Source organism: Aethalodelphis obliquidens, unplaced genomic scaffold (genome assembly GCF_003676395.1).
Source record: "Aethalodelphis obliquidens isolate GAN/ISIS:26980383/991018 unplaced genomic scaffold, ASM367639v1 scaffold13, whole genome shotgun sequence".
NCBI lineage: Eukaryota > Metazoa > Chordata > Mammalia > Artiodactyla > Delphinidae > Aethalodelphis > Aethalodelphis obliquidens.
Window position 1 is genome coordinate 27,763,500 of NW_020837957.1, and position 20,593 is coordinate 27,784,092.

A 20,593-nucleotide genomic window follows, 5' to 3' on the forward strand; every position below is an offset into this window, starting at 1 on the left:
GTGTGTGTGTGTGTGTGTGTGTGTGTGTGTGTGTGTGTGTGTGTGTGATACTGCTTAAGACCCCAGGCTTTGGAGTCTGGATTTAAATTTGAAAATTCCAAAATTCCAGTGCTATCTGCCTGGATTTAAGATCCAGTACATCACTAGTCATTTGACCTTGGGCAATTTACTTTTTTTTTTTTCCAGCACCTGCCCCCATGGGCAAGTTACTTAATTTCAGTTGTTTCATCTGTAAGATGAGACTAATAACAATATCTACCATTGAGTTGTTATGATGATTAAATGAGCTAATGGCATTCAAAATGCTTATTAGCTCATGACTGAATCATAATAAATGCTCAACTGATGTTAGTTATTATTTATGTTTAACATTCAGTGATTTCTTTTTTTTTCCCCCTTGTGAGCATTAAGGAAACAATCAGAGGTAAAGAGCCCCATGTCTTGTGTCTAAAAGATGAAATAAGTAGAGAGGGAGAGAATTTTAAGCAGAGTGAACAGTATCTGCTAAGGCATGGATGTTTAAAGAATTATAAGTAGTTCAGGTATAAGAAACAGCAGTTTACTTATCTTGGAACAGCTGCTAGAGAGAGAGAACTAGAAATCAGATGATAAAGAACATTGTACACCAAGCTAAAGAATGTCGGCTTGTTTCCTAGGTGCTCTGGAGAATTGTTGAAGGGTTTTTAAAGTCAGGGGCTATATCAGATTTACATTTTAGCAAAGTCACTCTAATAACAAGGTGGGAAATGGGATGCAAGGAGATAATTTCAGGCAAGAAGCCCACACGAGAGGATACATTATCATAGTACAGAGGAGAGAAACTGAGAGGCTAAACCAGGGCAATGAAAGGGGAAATTAGACAGCAGAGGCTGAATTCAAGAAAATTTTGAAGGTATAAAATGACAGAATATAATGAGGGAGAGAATTGAGATGAACCTCCAGCTCTGACTTAGGCATTTAGGTTATTGTTCAGTCTTCTTTTTGTTATTCCTGTTTGGTTCATAGCACTGTTGCAGGACTTCTTGCATCTTGTCCCACCTTCTATTCCTCGGTACCAAGGCGAGTGAATTATCCAACAACCATTGGGCATTGGTCAGGACGAACTCTAGATGAGAGGTAATTTGATTTCTTTTCTCCTTTCTTCTGTGCTGAACCCGTGAAAAGAGGTGATGGGGAAGAGGGGCATCTGCTTTCCATCTTTGCTATCTGTTGGAATTTTGAGGGGGCCCCAATAAATAGTATACTTTCTTCCTGCTCAAAATGAGACAAAAGACTCAGCAGATGAAGTTAGAAAACATTTCGTTGATTTTTGATAAAAACTGTTAAAGCAGTAAAATGTGCTTTAACGCAAGAGCCAAAGTTGATTTGCTAGCTATGTCTACTCTAAGACAGCCCACCTGAGAGAAAGTCTGAATCTGGACAGCGGATGCACTTCTTCCCCGTCACCTCTTACCACTGGTTCAGCAGAGAGGAAAGGAGAAAAGGAATCAAATTACCTCTCATCTCAAGTTCCACTTGATCAACAGCCAGTGGTTGCTGTCTACCAACCAGATAATTAACCTCCCTTGATACAGAGGAATAGAGCGTGGGACAAGATGCAAGAAGTCCTGTAACAGTGCTGTGAACGAAATAAGAAAAACAGAAAGAAGACCGAATTTGGGGTGTTGGGAGAGGAAGTCATGAATTTAGAGTTTGAGATCTAGTAGTCAGTGGGACATAAAGATTATCACTTCAAACTACTTCTTAAGTCATGTCTTTACTTTTAAATCTGTAAAATGAGGATGTTGGCAGAGCTAGAGCCACTGGATAGGTATTACAAATTAAGAAATCTATACAGCATAACAAGACTCTTTCTAGTGAGTAGAGTTGTCCATCCCAGGCTTTAAGCAAGACCAGAGGCCATTTGTCAAAGATGCTGAGAAGGATTTCTTAATGAGCCAGAGGTTGAACTATGACCTCTAAAGCCCTTTCTAACTTTGTCTATCATGGAAGATGCCCCAAAAATAATCAGGTATTTTATAATATACTAATAACATTTTATAGCATATAAAAACCCATAGCTGCAGTTATGCTTCATTTTTAAATTAATGGCATACCTCATGGATGTTATTCAAAGAATATATTCTTCAGATGAAAATGAGATTAGAACTTTATCTTGGCTAAAAGTTTATGGGAAAATAAAATGTATCATTGCTATCAGTTAAATCTTAATTATTTCTGGATTTGAGTATAGTTTTCTTTTATTTTTCAGGATAAGCCATGTAGAAATGAATGTTTTGATACATTTTATATATGGAGGAACTTTGGACTTTCCAGACAAAGCTAATGTTGGGTATGTATGATTTTTTAATGATTTTAAATATAAAAGTATTAATATTTTGTGGCTTCTGCTTTGTTGAGCTTTGTTTAAAAGTGTCAATGGAGTAGAAGCTTCAATTTTATTGTCTATTTTGCCTATCTTGTGTGTATTTTGGGAATATCTAAAAATAGTAAGTCACCTTATTTAGAAGAAAAGATGATCTAGCAACTCACAGTAATAAGATTAAGAAAAGTCTATTACACTTAAATTATGTTAGAAAAACTTAAGATTTGTTTTGGAAAACAGACGACAGGTTTTTATAAAATTAATTGAACTTTTATCAAATTTGGAATAATTTTTTTACTACTTTATTTTTTAATTTTAGGATGTCAAAAGAAAAGGAAAAAAACCCTAAAATTAATCTGAGAATTTAGGCATCCTAATGATTAACAGGAATTCCCTGGCAGTCCAGTGGTTAAGGTTCCACGCTTCCACTGCAGGGGGAGCGGGTCCGATCCCTGGTCAGGGAGCTAAGATCCTGCATGCCGGGTGATGTGGCCAAAAAAAAAAAAAGAAAAAGTAGTATGATTCTTTAGTACTCTATGGTGAAATGCCGTCTAAGCTGCTGAAATCCTACTGGAGAGTGAAATCTATCTTGCTCTTCTAATCTTCTGAATGTTCTCTCCTTTTATTGCTATTCTAACATCAGACAAATGAAGGCTGCTCGTTTACTTTTAAATATTCATTAGTTCCTTTAGTTATAAACTGAATAAATGTGATTTGGGGGAGAAGGTATCATGAGTCAAAGGGATTAAGTACTGAAGTTTTGCCCCTGGAAACCTATAAGAAATTTTATCATGGTATCAAGGCTTGTAAGTTTCCTAAGTACCTAAAGTATGTGTGGGTACTCAGAAATACTTGCCAGTTGAAAGAAGCAACAGAAACCCTCTGAATCATTGGATGCCATCTCCAATCTTATGGTCATTTGTAGGCATTTTCAATATGATAAGCATCAATTAGTTGCCCTCCCCCTAAATTTTTATTATTCGTATTTGTTGTGAAGAGTTGTAACTTTTACAGCCTTTGAAGCAGTTTCCTGGGCTTTGTTGCATATGACTGAGAATATGAGGGGAGTTTGATTGAAACATCTCCAAATTTACTTCGTGTTATTCCCCACAAATCAAATCAAGTTACAGGGCTTTCAACTTTTGACCTATGTCCTTTTTATAGTCTATAAAGAGTATCTATTATGTAGGGTATAAAGTTAGAATTAAAATAATTAAGATTATTCTTTTTTCTAAACTATATATTATCAAAAAATTATTGTGTATTATGCCTTGGTTTTTAAATTGAAGAATTAACAGTGCATCTATTCTTATCTTAGGCACATACTCAATATGGCTGATATGTATGGACTAGAAGGATTAAAAGAAGTAGCAATCTATATTTTAAGAAGAGATTACTGTAATTTCTTTCAAAAGGTAATTATTCAGTCTTAGAAATCTTTTACCTAGTGCTTAAAGTCACCCATTATTACCTACTAGCTTTTGCTGTACGAGGGCCTCTCACTGTTGCGGCCTCTCCCGTTGTGGAACACAGGGTCCGGACGCACAGGCTCAGCGGCCATGGCTCATGGGCACAGCCACTCCGCGGCATGTGGGATCTTCCCGGACTGGGTCACGAACCCGTGTCCCCTGCATCGGCAGGAGGACTCTCAACCACTGTGCCACCAGGGAAGCCCTTAAAAGAATTTTTTACATCAATAGTCCCCTCTTATTGGCTACTTGAGCCAACAATATGCATTGTAATTATGTAATTTTAATCACATTTAAATTTAGATTTTTGGGTTGGAATGGACTTTTCCTATCTGTCTATAAGTTGTAGCTGAGGAATCCCCCCATGTGCTAAAACAGAGTCATGAACTGGGTCTACCACTCCTACCAACCCTTCAAGGTTCACTGAGAAACAGTTAAACTCCTTAGCTACCTTTAATCAACCATTCATTCCAGCCTCTATAAGTAAGGGAGCTAGAAGAAGGAGCACAGTCTTGGTGTCCTCAGCATTGCAGAAAGTGAAGAATCCTGGTGAAAGACTTTTCCTTCTCTTTCATCTTTCCCCATCTTCCCAGCCAAGAGAAAGTTAAGAGCCTGTTCCAAATAAAGATTAAAGATAGGGGTATCTGCAGTGAGGAGATAATGTCTTCTCAGCCCCGAGATGGACATCTATCGTATCTGTATAACCAACCCACTCTGGAACTTCCATCAAAGAAGAAAAGAAAGTACTGAGAGATTTCTTGGAAGAGCCTGGAATATGTCTCAGGAACCAGTGAGAATATACTTGAATATGGAGATTTCTTAAGGGAGGAGGAGGCTTGCTGGAGAAGCCAGTACTAGCCTGGTGACTAGAGGCAATAGTTATTGTCATAGATAGAAAAAACTAATGGAGAGTCCATTCCACACCCCAATTATACATGGTATGCAGGGAAGGAAAGGGACCTTAGTGGTTCATTGAAGATTAGAAGAGACTGATACAGGGTCAAATGACAGGGTCCCACGTAAGGAGGCATCAAGCATCATGAACCCTAGAAGAACCTTTACCACTGAGAGGTTAGGGTGAAGTTCAGTCTGTCTCTTAACAAGCCACCACATTAGCAAAGGCCACCAACATCTGGATTAGAGTAGTCAAGGACATCTTCCTATTACCATGTTCGTCACTGGTTAGTTACATAAGGTGGCCATAGCCATCCATAACCCTCTTCCACAGGAGTTAGACCCACAAAATGGAGGAGTAAGAGACCATGTTCTACTCTCCATTCCAGATCTCCCCAACTAAAAGTGTAGTCAGTGATGGAGAGTGAAAGATTTAAATCAAGTATGAGATAGGTGTTTAAATAGTACTATACCGAATTTCAATACCAAAAGTAACCAGAAGGTACTGGAATTTGCCTATGATCATTAAAGTATGGGAAAAGAGGGAATTTGACACAGCGTGGTTGATAGCGCTAATTGGGGAAAGAAAGTTTTGTTAGTATCTGCTTTAAACTGAGACTCCTCAATAAACCAGTTGCATGAAACATTTAAAAAATAATCTCTTTTATGTATTGTCTTTGGACCATTGCCTCTACTTTTTAGTATGTTCATGAGTATACACAGGTTACATGCAGCTTCTTATATTTTACTTTCAATAATTCACTTAATTTTAAAAATACAAAAGGCATATTTGTTGCCATTTAAACAACAGAAGATGAAATGCTTTTAAATTATCAATATGGCATTTTGTTGAAAATTATTTTACTTTATTTTAATGAAGTCTGTACTACTGTGCTAACAGATATTTGAGAGCAGTTTTTGTTTTTATTGACCTGATCTTTAAATTGTTTGCTTTACATATTTTAACAATATATATTTTGATAAATATATTTTTGAATGTATAATTTTTAACTTCTAGATCTCAATTATGCAGTTTCTTAGCAGTGACTTAAATATAGTAAATCTATAATAGCACATGCCACAGTAATATATGATGGGATATAATATGATGGTTAATGGGCCCCAGAACTCTTGGCAAGCTAGCTTCAGTCATTTCATTAACTTTACAATCTTGCCTTTTTTAAAAGTAAATTTTAGAACTTCATTTATAGGATTATAGTGGGTTTTACATTATGTTTTTTGCCACTGATTTAAAAATATATCTTAGGTTATAATTTAAATATATGTCATCCCAGATTTTACAAGCAGGTTTTGAAGATGACTAAAGATCAAGTCATCCTATTACAAAAACACTTAGGAAATCAGCATTTCCATATAAATAAAATTCTTAGAAAGCTAGTTATCCCTTTAAGCCAGGGGTCAGTAAACTTTTTCTATAAAAGGCTAGATAGTTAATGTTCTAGGCTTTGTGGGCCACACAGTCTCCATCACAACTACTCAGCTTTGCTGTTATAAACCAAAAACAGCTATGGACAATATGTAAATGGAACAGCATGGCAGTGTTCCAATAAAACTTTATTCACAAAAACGGTGGGCTAGTTTTGGCCCACAAGCTGGTTTGCTAGCCTTTGCCTTTAAGCAGCAAATTATTTTGTATGGAAATTATTCTTAAGTTATACATCAAGTAGTGGATTTTGTGTTGTGGAGGGCTGGTTATTCCTAAATAAAATTAGATTGCTAGACTTCTTAACTCTTGTGCTTACTTTTATAATTTTTTATGCTTCTGGATGCTTTTAGGTTGTCAATTATGTCTATACCAGTAGTCTCTTCCCTCATACTACTTTTATCTTATCTGAAGTGGGTCAGAAAACCAAATTATTTAACTTAGTAGAATTATTGTATAATTTATATAGTGATAGCCATTTCTGATTTTAGGACAATTTAGAGTACCTTCAGTTATCTCAAAGGGAATAACTAAATTGTTGATGTGCAAAAACAGGTATTTACAGTTAATTTCCTAAGTAGTATGTAACACCTTTAGGAGAAGGGTATTAGGAAATCAAATTAATAGCAATTTGTAATTTTAAAATTTGGGGGACTTCCATGGTGGTGCAGTGGTTAAGAATTCGCCTGCCAGTGCAGGGGACATGGGTTCGATCCCTGGTCCAGGAAGATCCCACGTGCCGTGGAGCAACTAAGCCTGTGCACCACAACTACTGAGCCTGTGGTCTAGAGCCTGCGAGCCACAACTACTGAGCCTGCACACCTAGAGCCCGTGCTCCACAACAAGAGAAGCCACCGTAATGAGAAGCCCACGCACCGCAATGAAGAGTAGCCCCCGCTTGCCACAACTAGAGAAAGCCCGCGCACAGCAACGAAGACCCAATGCAGCCGAAAATAAATAAATAAATAATGAAATGGAAAAAAAATCTATTAAAAAAAATTGGAGGGCTTCCCTGGTGGCGCAGTGGTTGAGAGTCCGCCTGCCGATGCAGGGGACACGGGTCCGTGCCCCGGTCCGGGAAGATCCCACATGCCGCGGAGTGGCTGGGCCCATGAGCCATGGCCGCTGAGCCCGCGCGTCCGGAGCTTGTGCTCCGCAACAGGAGTGAGAGGCCCGCGTACCGCAAAAAAAAAAAAAAAAAAAAAAAAAATTGGAAATCACTGACCTTATTTGAAGGACTATGCTGGAGGCATTTCTGAAGAAGCTTTTGCTGTTCTCTGAGTGCAAGGTATCTTCAGATACATATTTAGAGACTATATATACATATTGGTTGATTGCTGGTCTTTATTAAGTGTATAAACGCAAATCACAACTAATGAATGTGTACAAAGAGAAGCTGAACTCTATTCACCCTAATAGGGCAATAGTTGTGCTTAGGAACATAGTCTAAAAAACTGAAAATACATGGCACAGGTAATACGTAACACATATTGAGGCTTAACACCAAGAGCAGTGAGTTCTTCACTACTTGTATCTACGTTTTATTTATTTGTTTTAGTTCATTACTTCTGTATATGTGCTTTTTAAAAATATGTTTATATAATCACGATCTAATTAAATTCTGTCATTTTGTTTGAGGTCAATGTAGGACCTCCCATTGCACATGTACTTAAAGTTATATTTATACTTTAGGAAGCAGATTAGACCATACGGTTGTGTTGCAATGTGATGTGCTAGAAATTATTATACCACTTGTACTCTAGAAAATATTTATGCTAAAAGAAATTAGAATATAAACTGTGTGCATTCTGGCAGCTAAAAGAACTCAAATGCTATCCTATAAAAACTAAAGTTTATCAGTGATACTTGATTTTAAAAGAATAACAGACTTTTGAGTTACATATATTTATTCTGCAGTTTAGGTATGTAAATCAGATCATTTTTATGAACCAATTACTTTTAGCCTCTGTAAGTTGAAAAAGAATAAATGTAGTGTTTTCTATCAATTTTAGCCTGTTCCCAGAAGGTTGGCATCTATATTAGAATGCCTGATTATTGCTCATTCAGTTGGAGTGGAAAGTCTTTTTGCTGACTGCATGAAGTAAGTGATCTGAAGTAGTGCTGATATTATTAATTTAGGGATTCTGTTCTTCCATTCTCCTAATTTTCTGGGAAATTTTAGACTTGGCCTATTTTCTTGGGCATAATGTAAATAGCTTAATGCTTAACTAGTTACAACAATTGAGGAGAAGTATTGATGTAGATATTACTCAAGATGCTTGGAATCAACGTTATTTTAGCTGAACCATGGTTACTTATGTTAAAATCCATGCACGTAACCCAGAGTGGACTTGAAATAAATGTCTACAGAAAAGGGAACTTAGTTAAGTCCATTATAGCACTCACAAAATTAACTGTTAGGGTTAGTCAAAACATAATATATATAAAACTTATATTATTGAAAACCAAAATGTTACTGAATATTATAATGAAAAATATTTTCATTACTTTAACTTGAGATTCTTTGACTTTTAACAGGTGGATTGTAAAGCATTTTGCAAGGTTTTGGTCTGAGAGAAGCTTTGCAAATGTACCTCCTGAGATTCAGAAAAGTTGTCTTAATATGTTGATTCAGTCTTTAGTAAGTATAACCTGAATACTTTGTGTTTGTCATCAAAAAGTTTATTAAATTTTATATAGGTACTTTCGGTGTTTTAAATACAAATGTAGAATTGTATTATAAAAGCAAGATGAAAGGACCGATTCCAGATAACCCAGAACCAATTCAGAGAATCTGTCTTTAAGACTCTGTTCCTCTGTACCAAATGCATTAGAATTCAGTCAGAGAACCACAATCACTAGAAAGTATACGTTGGCTCATGAACAAAAGGGGCATGGTGCCAGGGTCGGTTATGCATTGGCTCAGTAGCAGGGACCTCCACTCATTACGGTGGATTTAGGTGCAACACTGAAACAGTGGCACCATTCTCCAAGAGGACCAGCCATCTACCTGCTGGCAGGTTAATTACATTGCACCACTTCATCATGGAAAAGGCAGTGCTTTGTTCGCAGTGTAATAAACATTTGCTTTGGATATGGATTTGCCTTCCTTACTTCCAGTGTTTCTAGTAAAACCACTGTCCGTGGACTTACTGCCTTTTTCACCACCATAGTATTCCACACAGCATCACTTCTGACTAAAGAACTCACTTTATAGCAAATGAAGTATGGCAGTGGGCCCATGCTTACTGATTTCACCTGTCCTACTGTGCTCCCTATCATCCTGAAGCAGCTGGCTTGATAGAATGGAGGAAGGGCCTTTTGAAGACTTGGTTACAGTACAGCCACGTGGCAGTGACTTGTGGGATTGGGGCAGTGTCCTCCGGGAGGCTGTATATGCTCTAAATCAGCTTTTGATTTATGGTGCTATTTCTTAACATAACTAGGATTCATGGGTACAGAAATCAAGGTGTGGAAGTGAGAGTGGCTCCACGTATAATTACTCCTAGTGATCCACTAGCAGAATTTTTGCTTCTTGTCCCTATAACTTTAGGATCTGCTGATCTAGAGGTCTTAGCTCCAAAGAGAAGAATGTTTTCACCTATGGACACAATGATTCCATTGAACTGGAAGTTGGGACCACCTCCTTCTGGCCACTTTGTAAATCAACAGGCAGAGAAGGGGAATTATTATTAGATTGAGCCTATTTTTTTTTAAACATCTTTATTGGAGTATAATTGCTTTACAATGCTATGTTAGTTTCTGCTGTACAACAAAGTGAATCGGCTATATGTATATATATATCCCCATATCTCCTCCCTTTTACATCTCCCTCCCACCCTCCCTATCCCACCCCTTTAAGTGGTCACAAAGCACCAAGCTGATCTCCCTGTGCTATGCAGCTGCTTCCCACTAGCTATCTATAAGGAGAAATTGGGTTGGTGCTATATAATGTGGGGAAGGAGGAGTATATCTGGAATGCAGTACTCCCATGTCCTATGGTTAAAATCAATGGAAAAACTCAATTTAAGCAGCACTGATACTGGCCCAGATTCTTCAGGAATGAAAGTTTGGGCCACCTTACCAGATAAAGAACTATAAACAGCAGAGGTACTTGCAGAGGACAAAGGGAACATGGAATGGTTGCAGGAAAAGGTAGTTATAAATACTAGGTATGACCACGTGACCAGTTATAGAAATTAGCACTGTAGTAGTTATGAGGTAAACATATTCATTTCCCCTTTTTATATGAATGTTTATGTATATATTAACCAATTATTTTTTTCCCCACTGTCTCATTCCCCTACCATTTAGTATAAGACATGTTAACTATACCTCTGTATTTAAGTTACAGGATGCCAAGGGGTAGTTTGAATCAGTTTGAAGAGAGACTTTGTATCCTATTTTAGGGAGAGGGTTAGCATGTTTGTTTTATAGGGGATGGTTGTATATGTTAGGCATTAGCATGATTTTACTTTGTCTCCATAGGAATTAACTATGATTTAAAGAAATGTGTATGCATGCCAAGTTGACAAGGGTTGGACTGTAGTGTCTCTGCAATGTGTTAGCTTGATTAGAATGAACTATGCTTCCCAGAATTTCCTTCTTTGTACTGCTTCACCTTGCCCTGTATCCTCTTTGGTTTCTCTTACCCCTGGGCCAGGGATGTGTTTAGCTCCATGATGGCGGGTGCTAGCATCTCCTGAAGGACACTCATTTAATCCATGTTGGAGGCAGTGAGACCTAAAATGAGCCCATCCTTGTGGGTTATAGCTTGTGCTTTTGGGTATCAGCTTGTCCTTACCCCTCACACTTTACATCCATCATCCTCTCTCAACTGCTTTCCCTGTGGACTTCATACTACAATACATCATCATATACAAAGAGAGCTTAACCAGCTCCCATAATTGCATAAGGTGAAATCCCTTTAACAGACTCCTTTATGTATATAAATACCTCCTAGTGGTCCCGTTTCTCTGATTGAACCATGAATGGTATTTTAGACTGGGTTTCATAGAAAATAATATCTAAATCTAACTGGGAAAATAAGTTTAGGCCATCAGCTGGTGATATACCACTGCAAAAAATAAATCTAAATCTGTGTTTATGCTAATGAAGGACCTTGTTGTTTTGTTGCTTACTATTTTGCATTAGTTTCTTTGGTCATTGAATGGTTACTCTGTTCATGAGGCAAGCAAATGGCCCAGCTATAATTCAGTTCAATAGAAGTGAATTATTACCTAGTGGATTTTTAAAAGACCTTTATGGTTCAAAATATACTTTTTATATTTTGAAATTACATATAACATAGGTACTCTTATTTCCACTTTATATATAAGAAAAAAGAATCAGAGAGGTAAATGCTTTATTCAAGTTCACATTGTCAGTAAATTATAAAACCACGTCTTAAAACCAATTGCTGCCATTCTAAAGGTAATATAATAGATGCTCAGCATGGGCAAAGATTATTTTTAGGAAGTATGGGCCTTGACTTCAAGGAACTCGCAAACTGATGGAAGGATAGGCACTTAAACAACTATGCAAAATACAAGTTAGACTATGATGAATACTAGCATTAAGTTCCATGTCAGTCTTATTTACCTTTGCAGCACCAGCCTTAGGGCAGTGCCTAGCAAACATTAGGCACTCAGTATATATTGATAGGTAAATAAAGGAGTGAATAAGTATAATTTATAATTCAGGTTTATACGTGGAATCACAGAAGTTAAAACAATTGATTCTGATTGGAAGGATAAGAGAAGTGATGTGAGATGAACCTGAAAATAGAGGACAATTTCAAAATAAAAAAGTGACTTTTAAATGTGACCAGGGACCTGGAGTCTGGGCAGTGCCAATATTCTCTTGTAACTGGAATAATGAGAGAAGATAAGTCTGGGGAGAGGCTAAGGCCAGATTGGGAGGGATCTTAACTGACTGTCTCAAGAAGTTTGATTTTTTTTTTAACAAGTGGTAAGTGAGTATAACTGAGGAATAAGCTCTTCATACTATGCCTCTCCCTCTCCTACAATATTTTATTTTGATTTTATAGCTCTAATCAGTTCCTTGTAAGCTTTGTGAATGCTTGGTTTTTCCTTTCAAGACAGATATAAAGATGAACATCAAAACAACCAAATTTACGAGCCTTTTGGCATTGTGGTGATTATAATGAAAATTTGAAATTTTGTCTTTCTTTGTGGATATTCAAATTTTAGGAAACCTTAATTTAATATATTCTTCATATTTTACTATAGAAATAAAATATATTTTGCTACATTAATAAAAATAGAATATTTAAAAATTTTAAAATTAAAATATGTTATCCAAAACAAATGAAAGAAAGATTGAGAAATCTTCTTAAGTCTTCTTTGGCTCTAATTCAGTTAAACAACATGTTTCATGGCAGGCACTTTACTCTATCAATAATATGCCTAACACTGTCATATACAAAGGGAGATAAGAAAGTCCTGCATTGGACTATATATGGAGAATTTTTTTTTTAATTTTAATATAAGGGACTTTGAGCTTTTTCTCCTTCTTGCTCACTATGCAGCAGTTTAGTAAGAAGTGGCTACTCCCTCCTACCAAGTACAAACCATTGCTTTTGGGAGGAAGAGAGAGAAGGGTAGAGGAGTTAGTAGAAGAGAGAAAGTTTTTAGAAAAGTTAGGGCTTCTAATTACTTGAACTATTTCAAAACAAGATTAAATTTTTCTGTTTCAAAATGTTTTGTTTTGTTTATGGTTTCCTTTGCTGTGCAAAAGCATTTAAGTTTAGGTCTCATTTGTTTATTTTTGTTTTTATTTCCATTTCTCTAGGAGGTGGGTCAAAAAGGATCTTACTGTGATTTATGTCATAGAGTGTTCTGCCTATGTTTTCCTCTAAGAGTTTTATAGTGTCTAGCCTTACATTTAGGTCTTTAATCAATTTTGAGTTTATTTTTGTGTATGGTATTAGGGAGTGTTCTAATTTATTTTTGTGTATGGTATTAGGGAGTGTTCTAATTTCATCTTTTTACATGTAGCTGTCCAGTTTTCCCAGAACCACTTATTGAAGAGGCTGTCTTTTCTCCATTGTATATCCTTGCCTCCTTTATCAAAGATAAGGTGACCATATGTGCATGGGTTTATCTCTGGGCTTTCTATCCTGTTCCATTGATCTATATTTCTGTTTTTGTGCCAGTACCATACTGTCTTGATTACTGTAGCTTTGTAGTACAGTCTGAAGTCAGGGAGCCTGCTCCTCCAGCTCCATTTTTCTTTTTCAAGATTGCTTTGGCTATTTGGGGTTTTTTGTGTTTCCATACAAATTGTGAAATTTTTTGTTCTAGTTCTGTGAAAAATGCCATTGGTAGTTTGATAGGGATTGCATTGAATCTGTAGATTGCTTTGGGTAGTAGAGTCATTTTCACAATGTTGCTTTTTCCAATCCAAGAACATGGTATATCTCTCCATCTGTTTGTGTCATCTTTAATTTCTTTCATCAGTGTCTTATAGTTTTCTGCATACAGGTATTTTTTCTCCTTGGGTAGGTTTATTCCTAGGTATTTTATTCTTCTTGTTGCAATGGTAAATGGGAGTGTTTCCTTAATTTCTCTTTCAGATTTTTCATCATTAGTGTATAGGAATGCCAGAGATTTCTGTGCATTAATTTTGTATCCTGCTACTTTACCAAATTCATTGATTAGCTCTAGTAGTTTTCTGGTAGCATCTTTAGGATTCTCTATGTATAGTATCATGTCATCTGCAAACAGTGACAGTTTTACTTCTTTTCCAATTGGATTCCTTTTATTTCTTTTTCTTCTCTGATTGCTGTGGCTAAAACTTCCAAAAGACAACCCTCAGAATGGGAGAAAATATTTGCAAATGAAGCAACTGACAAAGGATTAATCTCCAAAAATATACAAGCAGTTCATGCAGCTCAATATCAGAAAAACAAACAACCCAATCTAGAAATGGGCAGAAGACCTAAATAGACATTTCTCCAAAGAAGATATACAGATTGCCAACAAACACATGAAAGGATGCTCAACATCACTAATCATTAGAGAAATGCAAATCAAAACTACAATGAGGTATTGCCTCACACGGGTCAGAATGGCCACCATCAAAAAATCTACAAACAATAAATGCTGAAGAGGGTGTGGAGAAAAGGGAACCCTCCTACACTGTTGGTGGGAATGTAAATTGATACAGCCACTATGGAGAACAGTATGGAGGTTCCTTTAAAAACTAAAAATAGAACTACCGTATGACCCAGCAATCCCACTACTGGGCATATACCCCAAGAAAACCATAAATCAGAAAGAGTCATGTACCACAATGTTCACTGCAGCACTATTTACGATAGCCAGGACATGGAAGCAACCTAAGTGTCCATCAACAGATGAATGAATAAAGAAGATGTGGCACATATATACAATGGAATATTACTCAGCCATAAAAAGAAATGAAATTGAGTTATTTATAGTGAGGTGGATGGACCTAGAATCTGTCATACAGAATGAAATAAGTCAGAAAGAGAAAAACAAATACCGTATGCTAACACATATATATGGAATCTGAAAAAAAGAAATGGTTCTGAAGAACCTAAGAGCAGGACAGGAATAAAGACGCAGACGTAGAGAATGGACTTAAGGACACGGGGAGGGGGAAGGGTAAGCTGGGACGAAGTTAGAGAGTGGCATTGATATATATACACTACCAAATGTAAAACTGATAGCTAGTGGGAAGCAGCCGCATAGCACAGGGAGATCAGCTTGGTGATTTGTGACCACATAGAGGGGTGGGATAAGGAGGGTAGGAGGAAGATGCAAAAGGGAGGGGATATGGGGATATAGGTATACGTATAGCTGTATTAGGTATACGTATACCTAATTATTAGGTATAGGTATTAGGTATAGGTATACCTATACCTAATAATTAGGTATACCTAATTATTAGGTATAGGTATTAGGTATAGGTATACGTATTCACTTTGTTATACAGCAGAAACTAACAGAAACTAACACAATAATGTAAAGCAATTATACTCCAATAAAGATGTTTTTAAAAAAAAGGTTTGTTTAAGCCTTTTTTAAAAAACAAATTATGAATAGTTTTTAAATATAGGAAAATTAAAACAAAAATAGGCATGGGGGATAGTCAGTAGCGTAAAACTAAAGTTGTATATATATTATGCTTTTAGTCCTAAGGCCAAAAGATAATTGAAGGCCTATTTAATTAACACAATATCAAAAGAATTAAATAGTATGAGTCATAGTGTTTATTCAGTATATGGTGTTAGGACAACAACAGGAAGCTTGCTGGAAAAAATTTAAGTTGGATCTATACATCACATCCTGGTATGCCAGTATACATTCCAAATGGATCAAAGATTTACAAGTAAAGAAAATGAAACCTAAAACACTACAGTTAAGTCCTGGGAGAATTAGTTTATAACCTCATCAGTGGAGTGGGGATACAAAATTTAGAAGCCATAAAAGAATTTGGTTACATAAAAATGCAAAATTTCTATATAGTAAAAATTACCATAAGCAAAGTCAGAAAACAAATGACAGTTCATATCATACTCTTATTCTAATTTTTCTAATATAGAGAGTTCCTACCAGTTGATTTTTAAAAAATAGCTAAATGGTAGGGTAAGACTAGATAGTTCACTTAGAAAATACAGATGCCTCTTAATTTGATGAACAAATCTTCAACTTCATTTATTTAAGAGAAATGGACATTAAAATTACCATGTCAGACTGTTTTGTACCTTTTAGTATGGGGGAAAAAAAGGAAATTTGTACTATTTTAACAAGGATGTAGGGAATAAGTACTCCTATTCACTCCTGGGAAGGGTATAAATTAGCACAACTTTTGCTGTGTTTTTTAAACTTTTTTGACTGACCCAGAGCAAGTTCTTTTTATGTTATAACCCAGTTTACTCACACATGTAGAACTGAAACAAGTTTCAAAAAAAGAATACTTACCATATTCCATATGATGTTCTGATATTTTCTGTTTTTCTCTTTTCTATCTCTTTCTTGTTTTGTCTTCTAATGCTGATTGTAAGCCACTAAATATATTTCTCTAGGTTGCTAGGGGAGAAAACTACAGTTTGGAAAACAGTGCTCCGTTGAATATATGTTGGCAATGTTTTGTATCCTCCTGGTGCCCCACCTCATATCCTTTGACCCATGTATGTACTCCAACCATTGCTGCAGCATCCAGCTGCACACAGATGTAATCTGACAGCACTTTCCCTCAGCCACATCACACGTATTTCTCACTTTCTGTCCTGAGGCTTCACTGCTGTTCTACCCAGGGTACCTACAGCTCTTCAAACCTGGAAGTGAAAGGGAATTAATATCCCAGGGGACAAACCTTGACCAATGGGAGATTGGTCAGTGATTAACCAGTGATTAAATGTTTCCCTGATCTATCCCTTGGGTGAATAATTCAAATTGTATTCTCTGTGGCTCTTCAGAGGGCCCCCAACAAGATTGATCCCCAGTTGCTTACAATAGCAAATGCTATATCATTGTTTCTCAAACTTAAATGTATACACACAACACTCCAGGACTGGGTATTCCCTGGTGGTGGTCCAGTGGTTAGGACTCAGTGCTTCCACTGCAGGGGGCACAGGGTTCAATCCCCGGTTGGGGAACTAAGATCCCGCATGCCGTGTGGTATGGCAAAAACAAAAAACACTTCAGGATCTTGGTTGAATGTAGGTTCTAATTCAGTAAATCAGAGGCGGAGCCTGAGATTCTACACTTCTAACAAGCTCTAGGTAATGGTAGCTGCGGATCACACTTTGAGTAGCAAGGAGCTGGAAAACATACCTTTCCACTGGCTTTCCCTCCTTCCCTGTTTCACTCTTGGGTCATCTTGGGATCACTTGCGTACAAGCCTATTTCTCAGGCTCAGTTATTAGGCAGAACCCAGGATAAGACAAGTAGTATTGACCCAGCAATTTTATTTCTAGGAATTTATCCTATAGATATATTCACATATGTGTGAAATAATGTTATCTACAAGGTCATTCATTACAACACTGTAATAACAAAAACTGGAAAGAAATAAACATTTACAAGTAGAGGACTGGTTGTATGACTTCTGATATATCCATATTATGGGCTATTCCATAGCTATTAAAACAATAATAAGGCTCTTTATATTGTGATAAGAAAAATATTCAAGGTATATGCTAAGTATAAAAGGTAAAGTACAGAGTACTGTGCATATTAATGCCTCCATTTGAGTAAAATAAGGGAAAAATTACTTTTTTTGTTTGTATATGCATAAAATAACTCTGGAAAAATACAGAAAATAAATAATATTGATTGGGACAAGGGAAAATAGGTGGCCAGGGACAGGAAGGAGTGGGTGACTTTTCTTAGTAATGCCTTTTATATAGTTTTGAAATTTGAACCATGTGTTAACTATTGAATTTAAAATTTTATGTGTTTTTATATACGGAATCTAAAAGAAAAAATTTTTAATGGTTCTGAAGAACCTAGGGGCAGGACAGGAATAAAGAGGCAGACATAAAGAATGGACTTGAGGACACGGGGAGGGGGAAGGGTAAGCTGGGATGAAGTGAGAGAGTGGCATGGACATATATACACTACCAAATGTAAAATAGCTAGTGGGAAGCAGCCGCATAGCACAGGGAGATCAGCTCCCTGCTTTGTGTCCACCTAGAAGGGTGGGATAGGGAGGGTGGGAGGGAGACACAAGAAGGAGAAGATATGGGAATATATGTATACGTATAGCTGATTCACTTTGTTATACAGCAGAAACTAACACACCATTGTAAAGCAATTATACTCCAATAAAGATGTTAAAAAAATAAAATAAAATTTTATGTGTTTGATCTAGAAGTATATTACATTTTCTTCCTTCTTTGAACCTTAAGCTACTCTTAACATTTAATGTTATCATATATTCAGATCAGTATGGAATTAAGATCACATACCATCTGTTATCATTATGTCCATGTTTTAGTTTTCCAATAGATTTCAAGCTAAATTATGACAGCTATACATCTGTATTTTTTAAAAGATATTGCTTGTAAGCTGGCCATTTGCTGTTTGAGGAGAGACAGGTTGATTGGCAATTCTACTGAGTTATTGCTTTTATGATTTTCTTCCTGAGCTTAAATAAAGTTAATAATACCAAAAAAAAAAAAAAGATATTGCTGTCAGAGCACATAACATTATGTTTATAGTAAGCACTTTGTAGATACCTGCCAAGATATTTGAATACTCTACATTTGTCTCTAATACCAGAACAATGCCTATTAGTAGAGCAAATTGGGTTTATTGCCTAAAACTCTTAGTAACTGCACAGTTACTCAGGAAGTTACCAGAGGAGGAAAGGATAATGGTAAATTATAGTAAAAATGTAAAAAAACTTTTTAAAGACTCAAATTATAGCAAAGTATGATTTTTTTACTCAAATAAATAAAGCAGGGGAAGTATAGAATACTTTTCAGAAGAATTCTTGGTAAATGGGTAAAATTTTTAAAGTTTTGATGTTCAAGGATTAAACTTAATTTAGCTTATGAATTCACTTACAAACTCTCAGTCTCTGTTGATGCTCAGAGATCAACAGATGTGTCTACTGTGACTCAGTTCTGTACTAGGACCTGTGGTTACAACGGTGAGCCAAAACAGACATGGTTTCACATGCAGTAAACATACAGCCTAGTGAGAGAGATGGGTATTAATCAAGTAGTTATTTCATGATTGAATAATTACAAATGAAGTAAGTGCTCTAAAGAGAAGGGATAGGCTCTCTGATGGCATGTGTAAAAGGAATCTGAAGTAGGTATAGAGATCAGAGAAGACTCTGCTTGAGGATCAAGCACTGTCATTTCCAGATTTACTAGTTATTTATTGCTGTGTAACAAACCACCCCAAAACTAAGTTGCTTTAAACTAAAATTTATTCTCTGTGGATTTACTGGGTGATTCTTCTGCTTATCTTGCCTGAGCTCAGTCCTGCAGCTGCTTTCAGCTGGTGGCTAAGTTGGAGGCTGGGCCTCCCACTCCCTGTGTACTTTCTTACCAGGCTTCTTCATGGCTTCATGGTCCCAGAACCAAGAGGGTAAAGATAGAGGCTGCAAGGCTACTTGAGGCCTATGCTCTGAAACTTGCACAATACCACTGCTTGTGCAAGCAAGTGAACAGGCCAGTTTAGATTCAAGGGATGAGGAAATAGAGTCCACCTCTTGATGAATTGAGCTACACAGAATTTGTGGCCATTTTTTTCAATCTACTACAATCGATCAGATAACTATTTATTCAATAAATCATTATTTCCTAAGGATCGTTTTAAGAATTAGAAATCAAACATGAATAAAATATAGTAATTTTAAGTTGCCATTTTTTCCTTTTCCTTAGAGCACATGGTATCTGTGAATTGTCATTTCATTTTTATTTATTTATTTATTTATTTATTTTTTTGTGGTACGTGGGCCTCTCACTGTTGTGGCCTCTCCCGTTGCGGAGTACAGGCTCCGGATGCACAGGCTCAGTGGCCATGGCTCACGGGCCTAGCCGCTCCGCGGCATGTGGGATCTTCCCGGACCGGGGCACGAACCCGTGTCCCCTGCATCAGCAGGCGGACTCTCAACCACTGCGCCACCAGGGAAGCCCTGTCATTTCATTTTTTATAGAGATCAGTATTCGTGAACATTTTTTCCTATGGTATAAAAATGAATCATTATTAAATAAATAATATAATATAAAAAGAAGAGTCTTACCTAATTAGAAAGGAAGAAAAAGTCACTGGGGATTATAAGTCAATTTTAGCCTTTCTAAATTTGTAATAACATGTATTTTATAGTCAGAAAAGAATTAAGGCTATGTCAGTGTAGCCATGCAGTTATGAATGATATCTATAAGCACAAAAATTAATTCAGTAGTGAAAAATCTCAGGGAAGTCAAGCTTTTCTTTGTAGTTATAACTTTGCTCTCATGTTTGTTTTAGCTGTCTTTTAAAGGTGATTTGTTTCCAGCTCAAAGTTTGCCCTTTGGGATAATTTTGAATGAATTAATAAATATGTAAAGCTAATGACAAAGATATTAGCTACCTGGAATTTTGGTTTTTGCAGGCAGTGTCACAAGAAAACAAAAGTATTTAATTTGCTTAGAAAGTTATTTTTATGAGCAGTAATCTAACTTTTTTCCCCAATATTTTCAAAATTATAAGAATGATAAGAATGCTGCTTTTCTTCTGATGGAAAGTGACAGGCTAATCATCAGTTTACCCAGAGTGAAGTGGACAGAAGCAGCACTGACCATGGCATCTCAGCTTCAAGAAGAATGTATTGCATTTATTATAGAAAACTTCTCCAAGATCATTCAAAGTGAAAATTTTGCTCTCCTCTTACAGGTACTGCATCTAAAATTATATCCTATATTTAGTCCCA

The 20,593-nt window shown here is 36.5% G+C and overlaps 1 protein-coding gene across 1 annotated transcript in view; it reads left to right on the forward strand.

The window, feature by feature from the left end:
- Window positions 1–20,593, forward strand: part of BTBD8 (BTB domain containing 8) — a 91,592-nt gene that overhangs the window by 54,153 nt on the left and 16,846 nt on the right. The window contains exons 6-10 of the mRNA XM_027114324.1: window positions 2,252–2,332; window positions 3,684–3,780; window positions 8,185–8,273; window positions 8,711–8,813; window positions 20,374–20,556. Of these exons, the coding sequence (XP_026970125.1) occupies window positions 2,252–2,332; window positions 3,684–3,780; window positions 8,185–8,273; window positions 8,711–8,813; window positions 20,374–20,556 (553 nt within the window). The remainder of the gene's footprint in view (window positions 1–2,251; window positions 2,333–3,683; window positions 3,781–8,184; window positions 8,274–8,710; window positions 8,814–20,373; window positions 20,557–20,593) is intronic.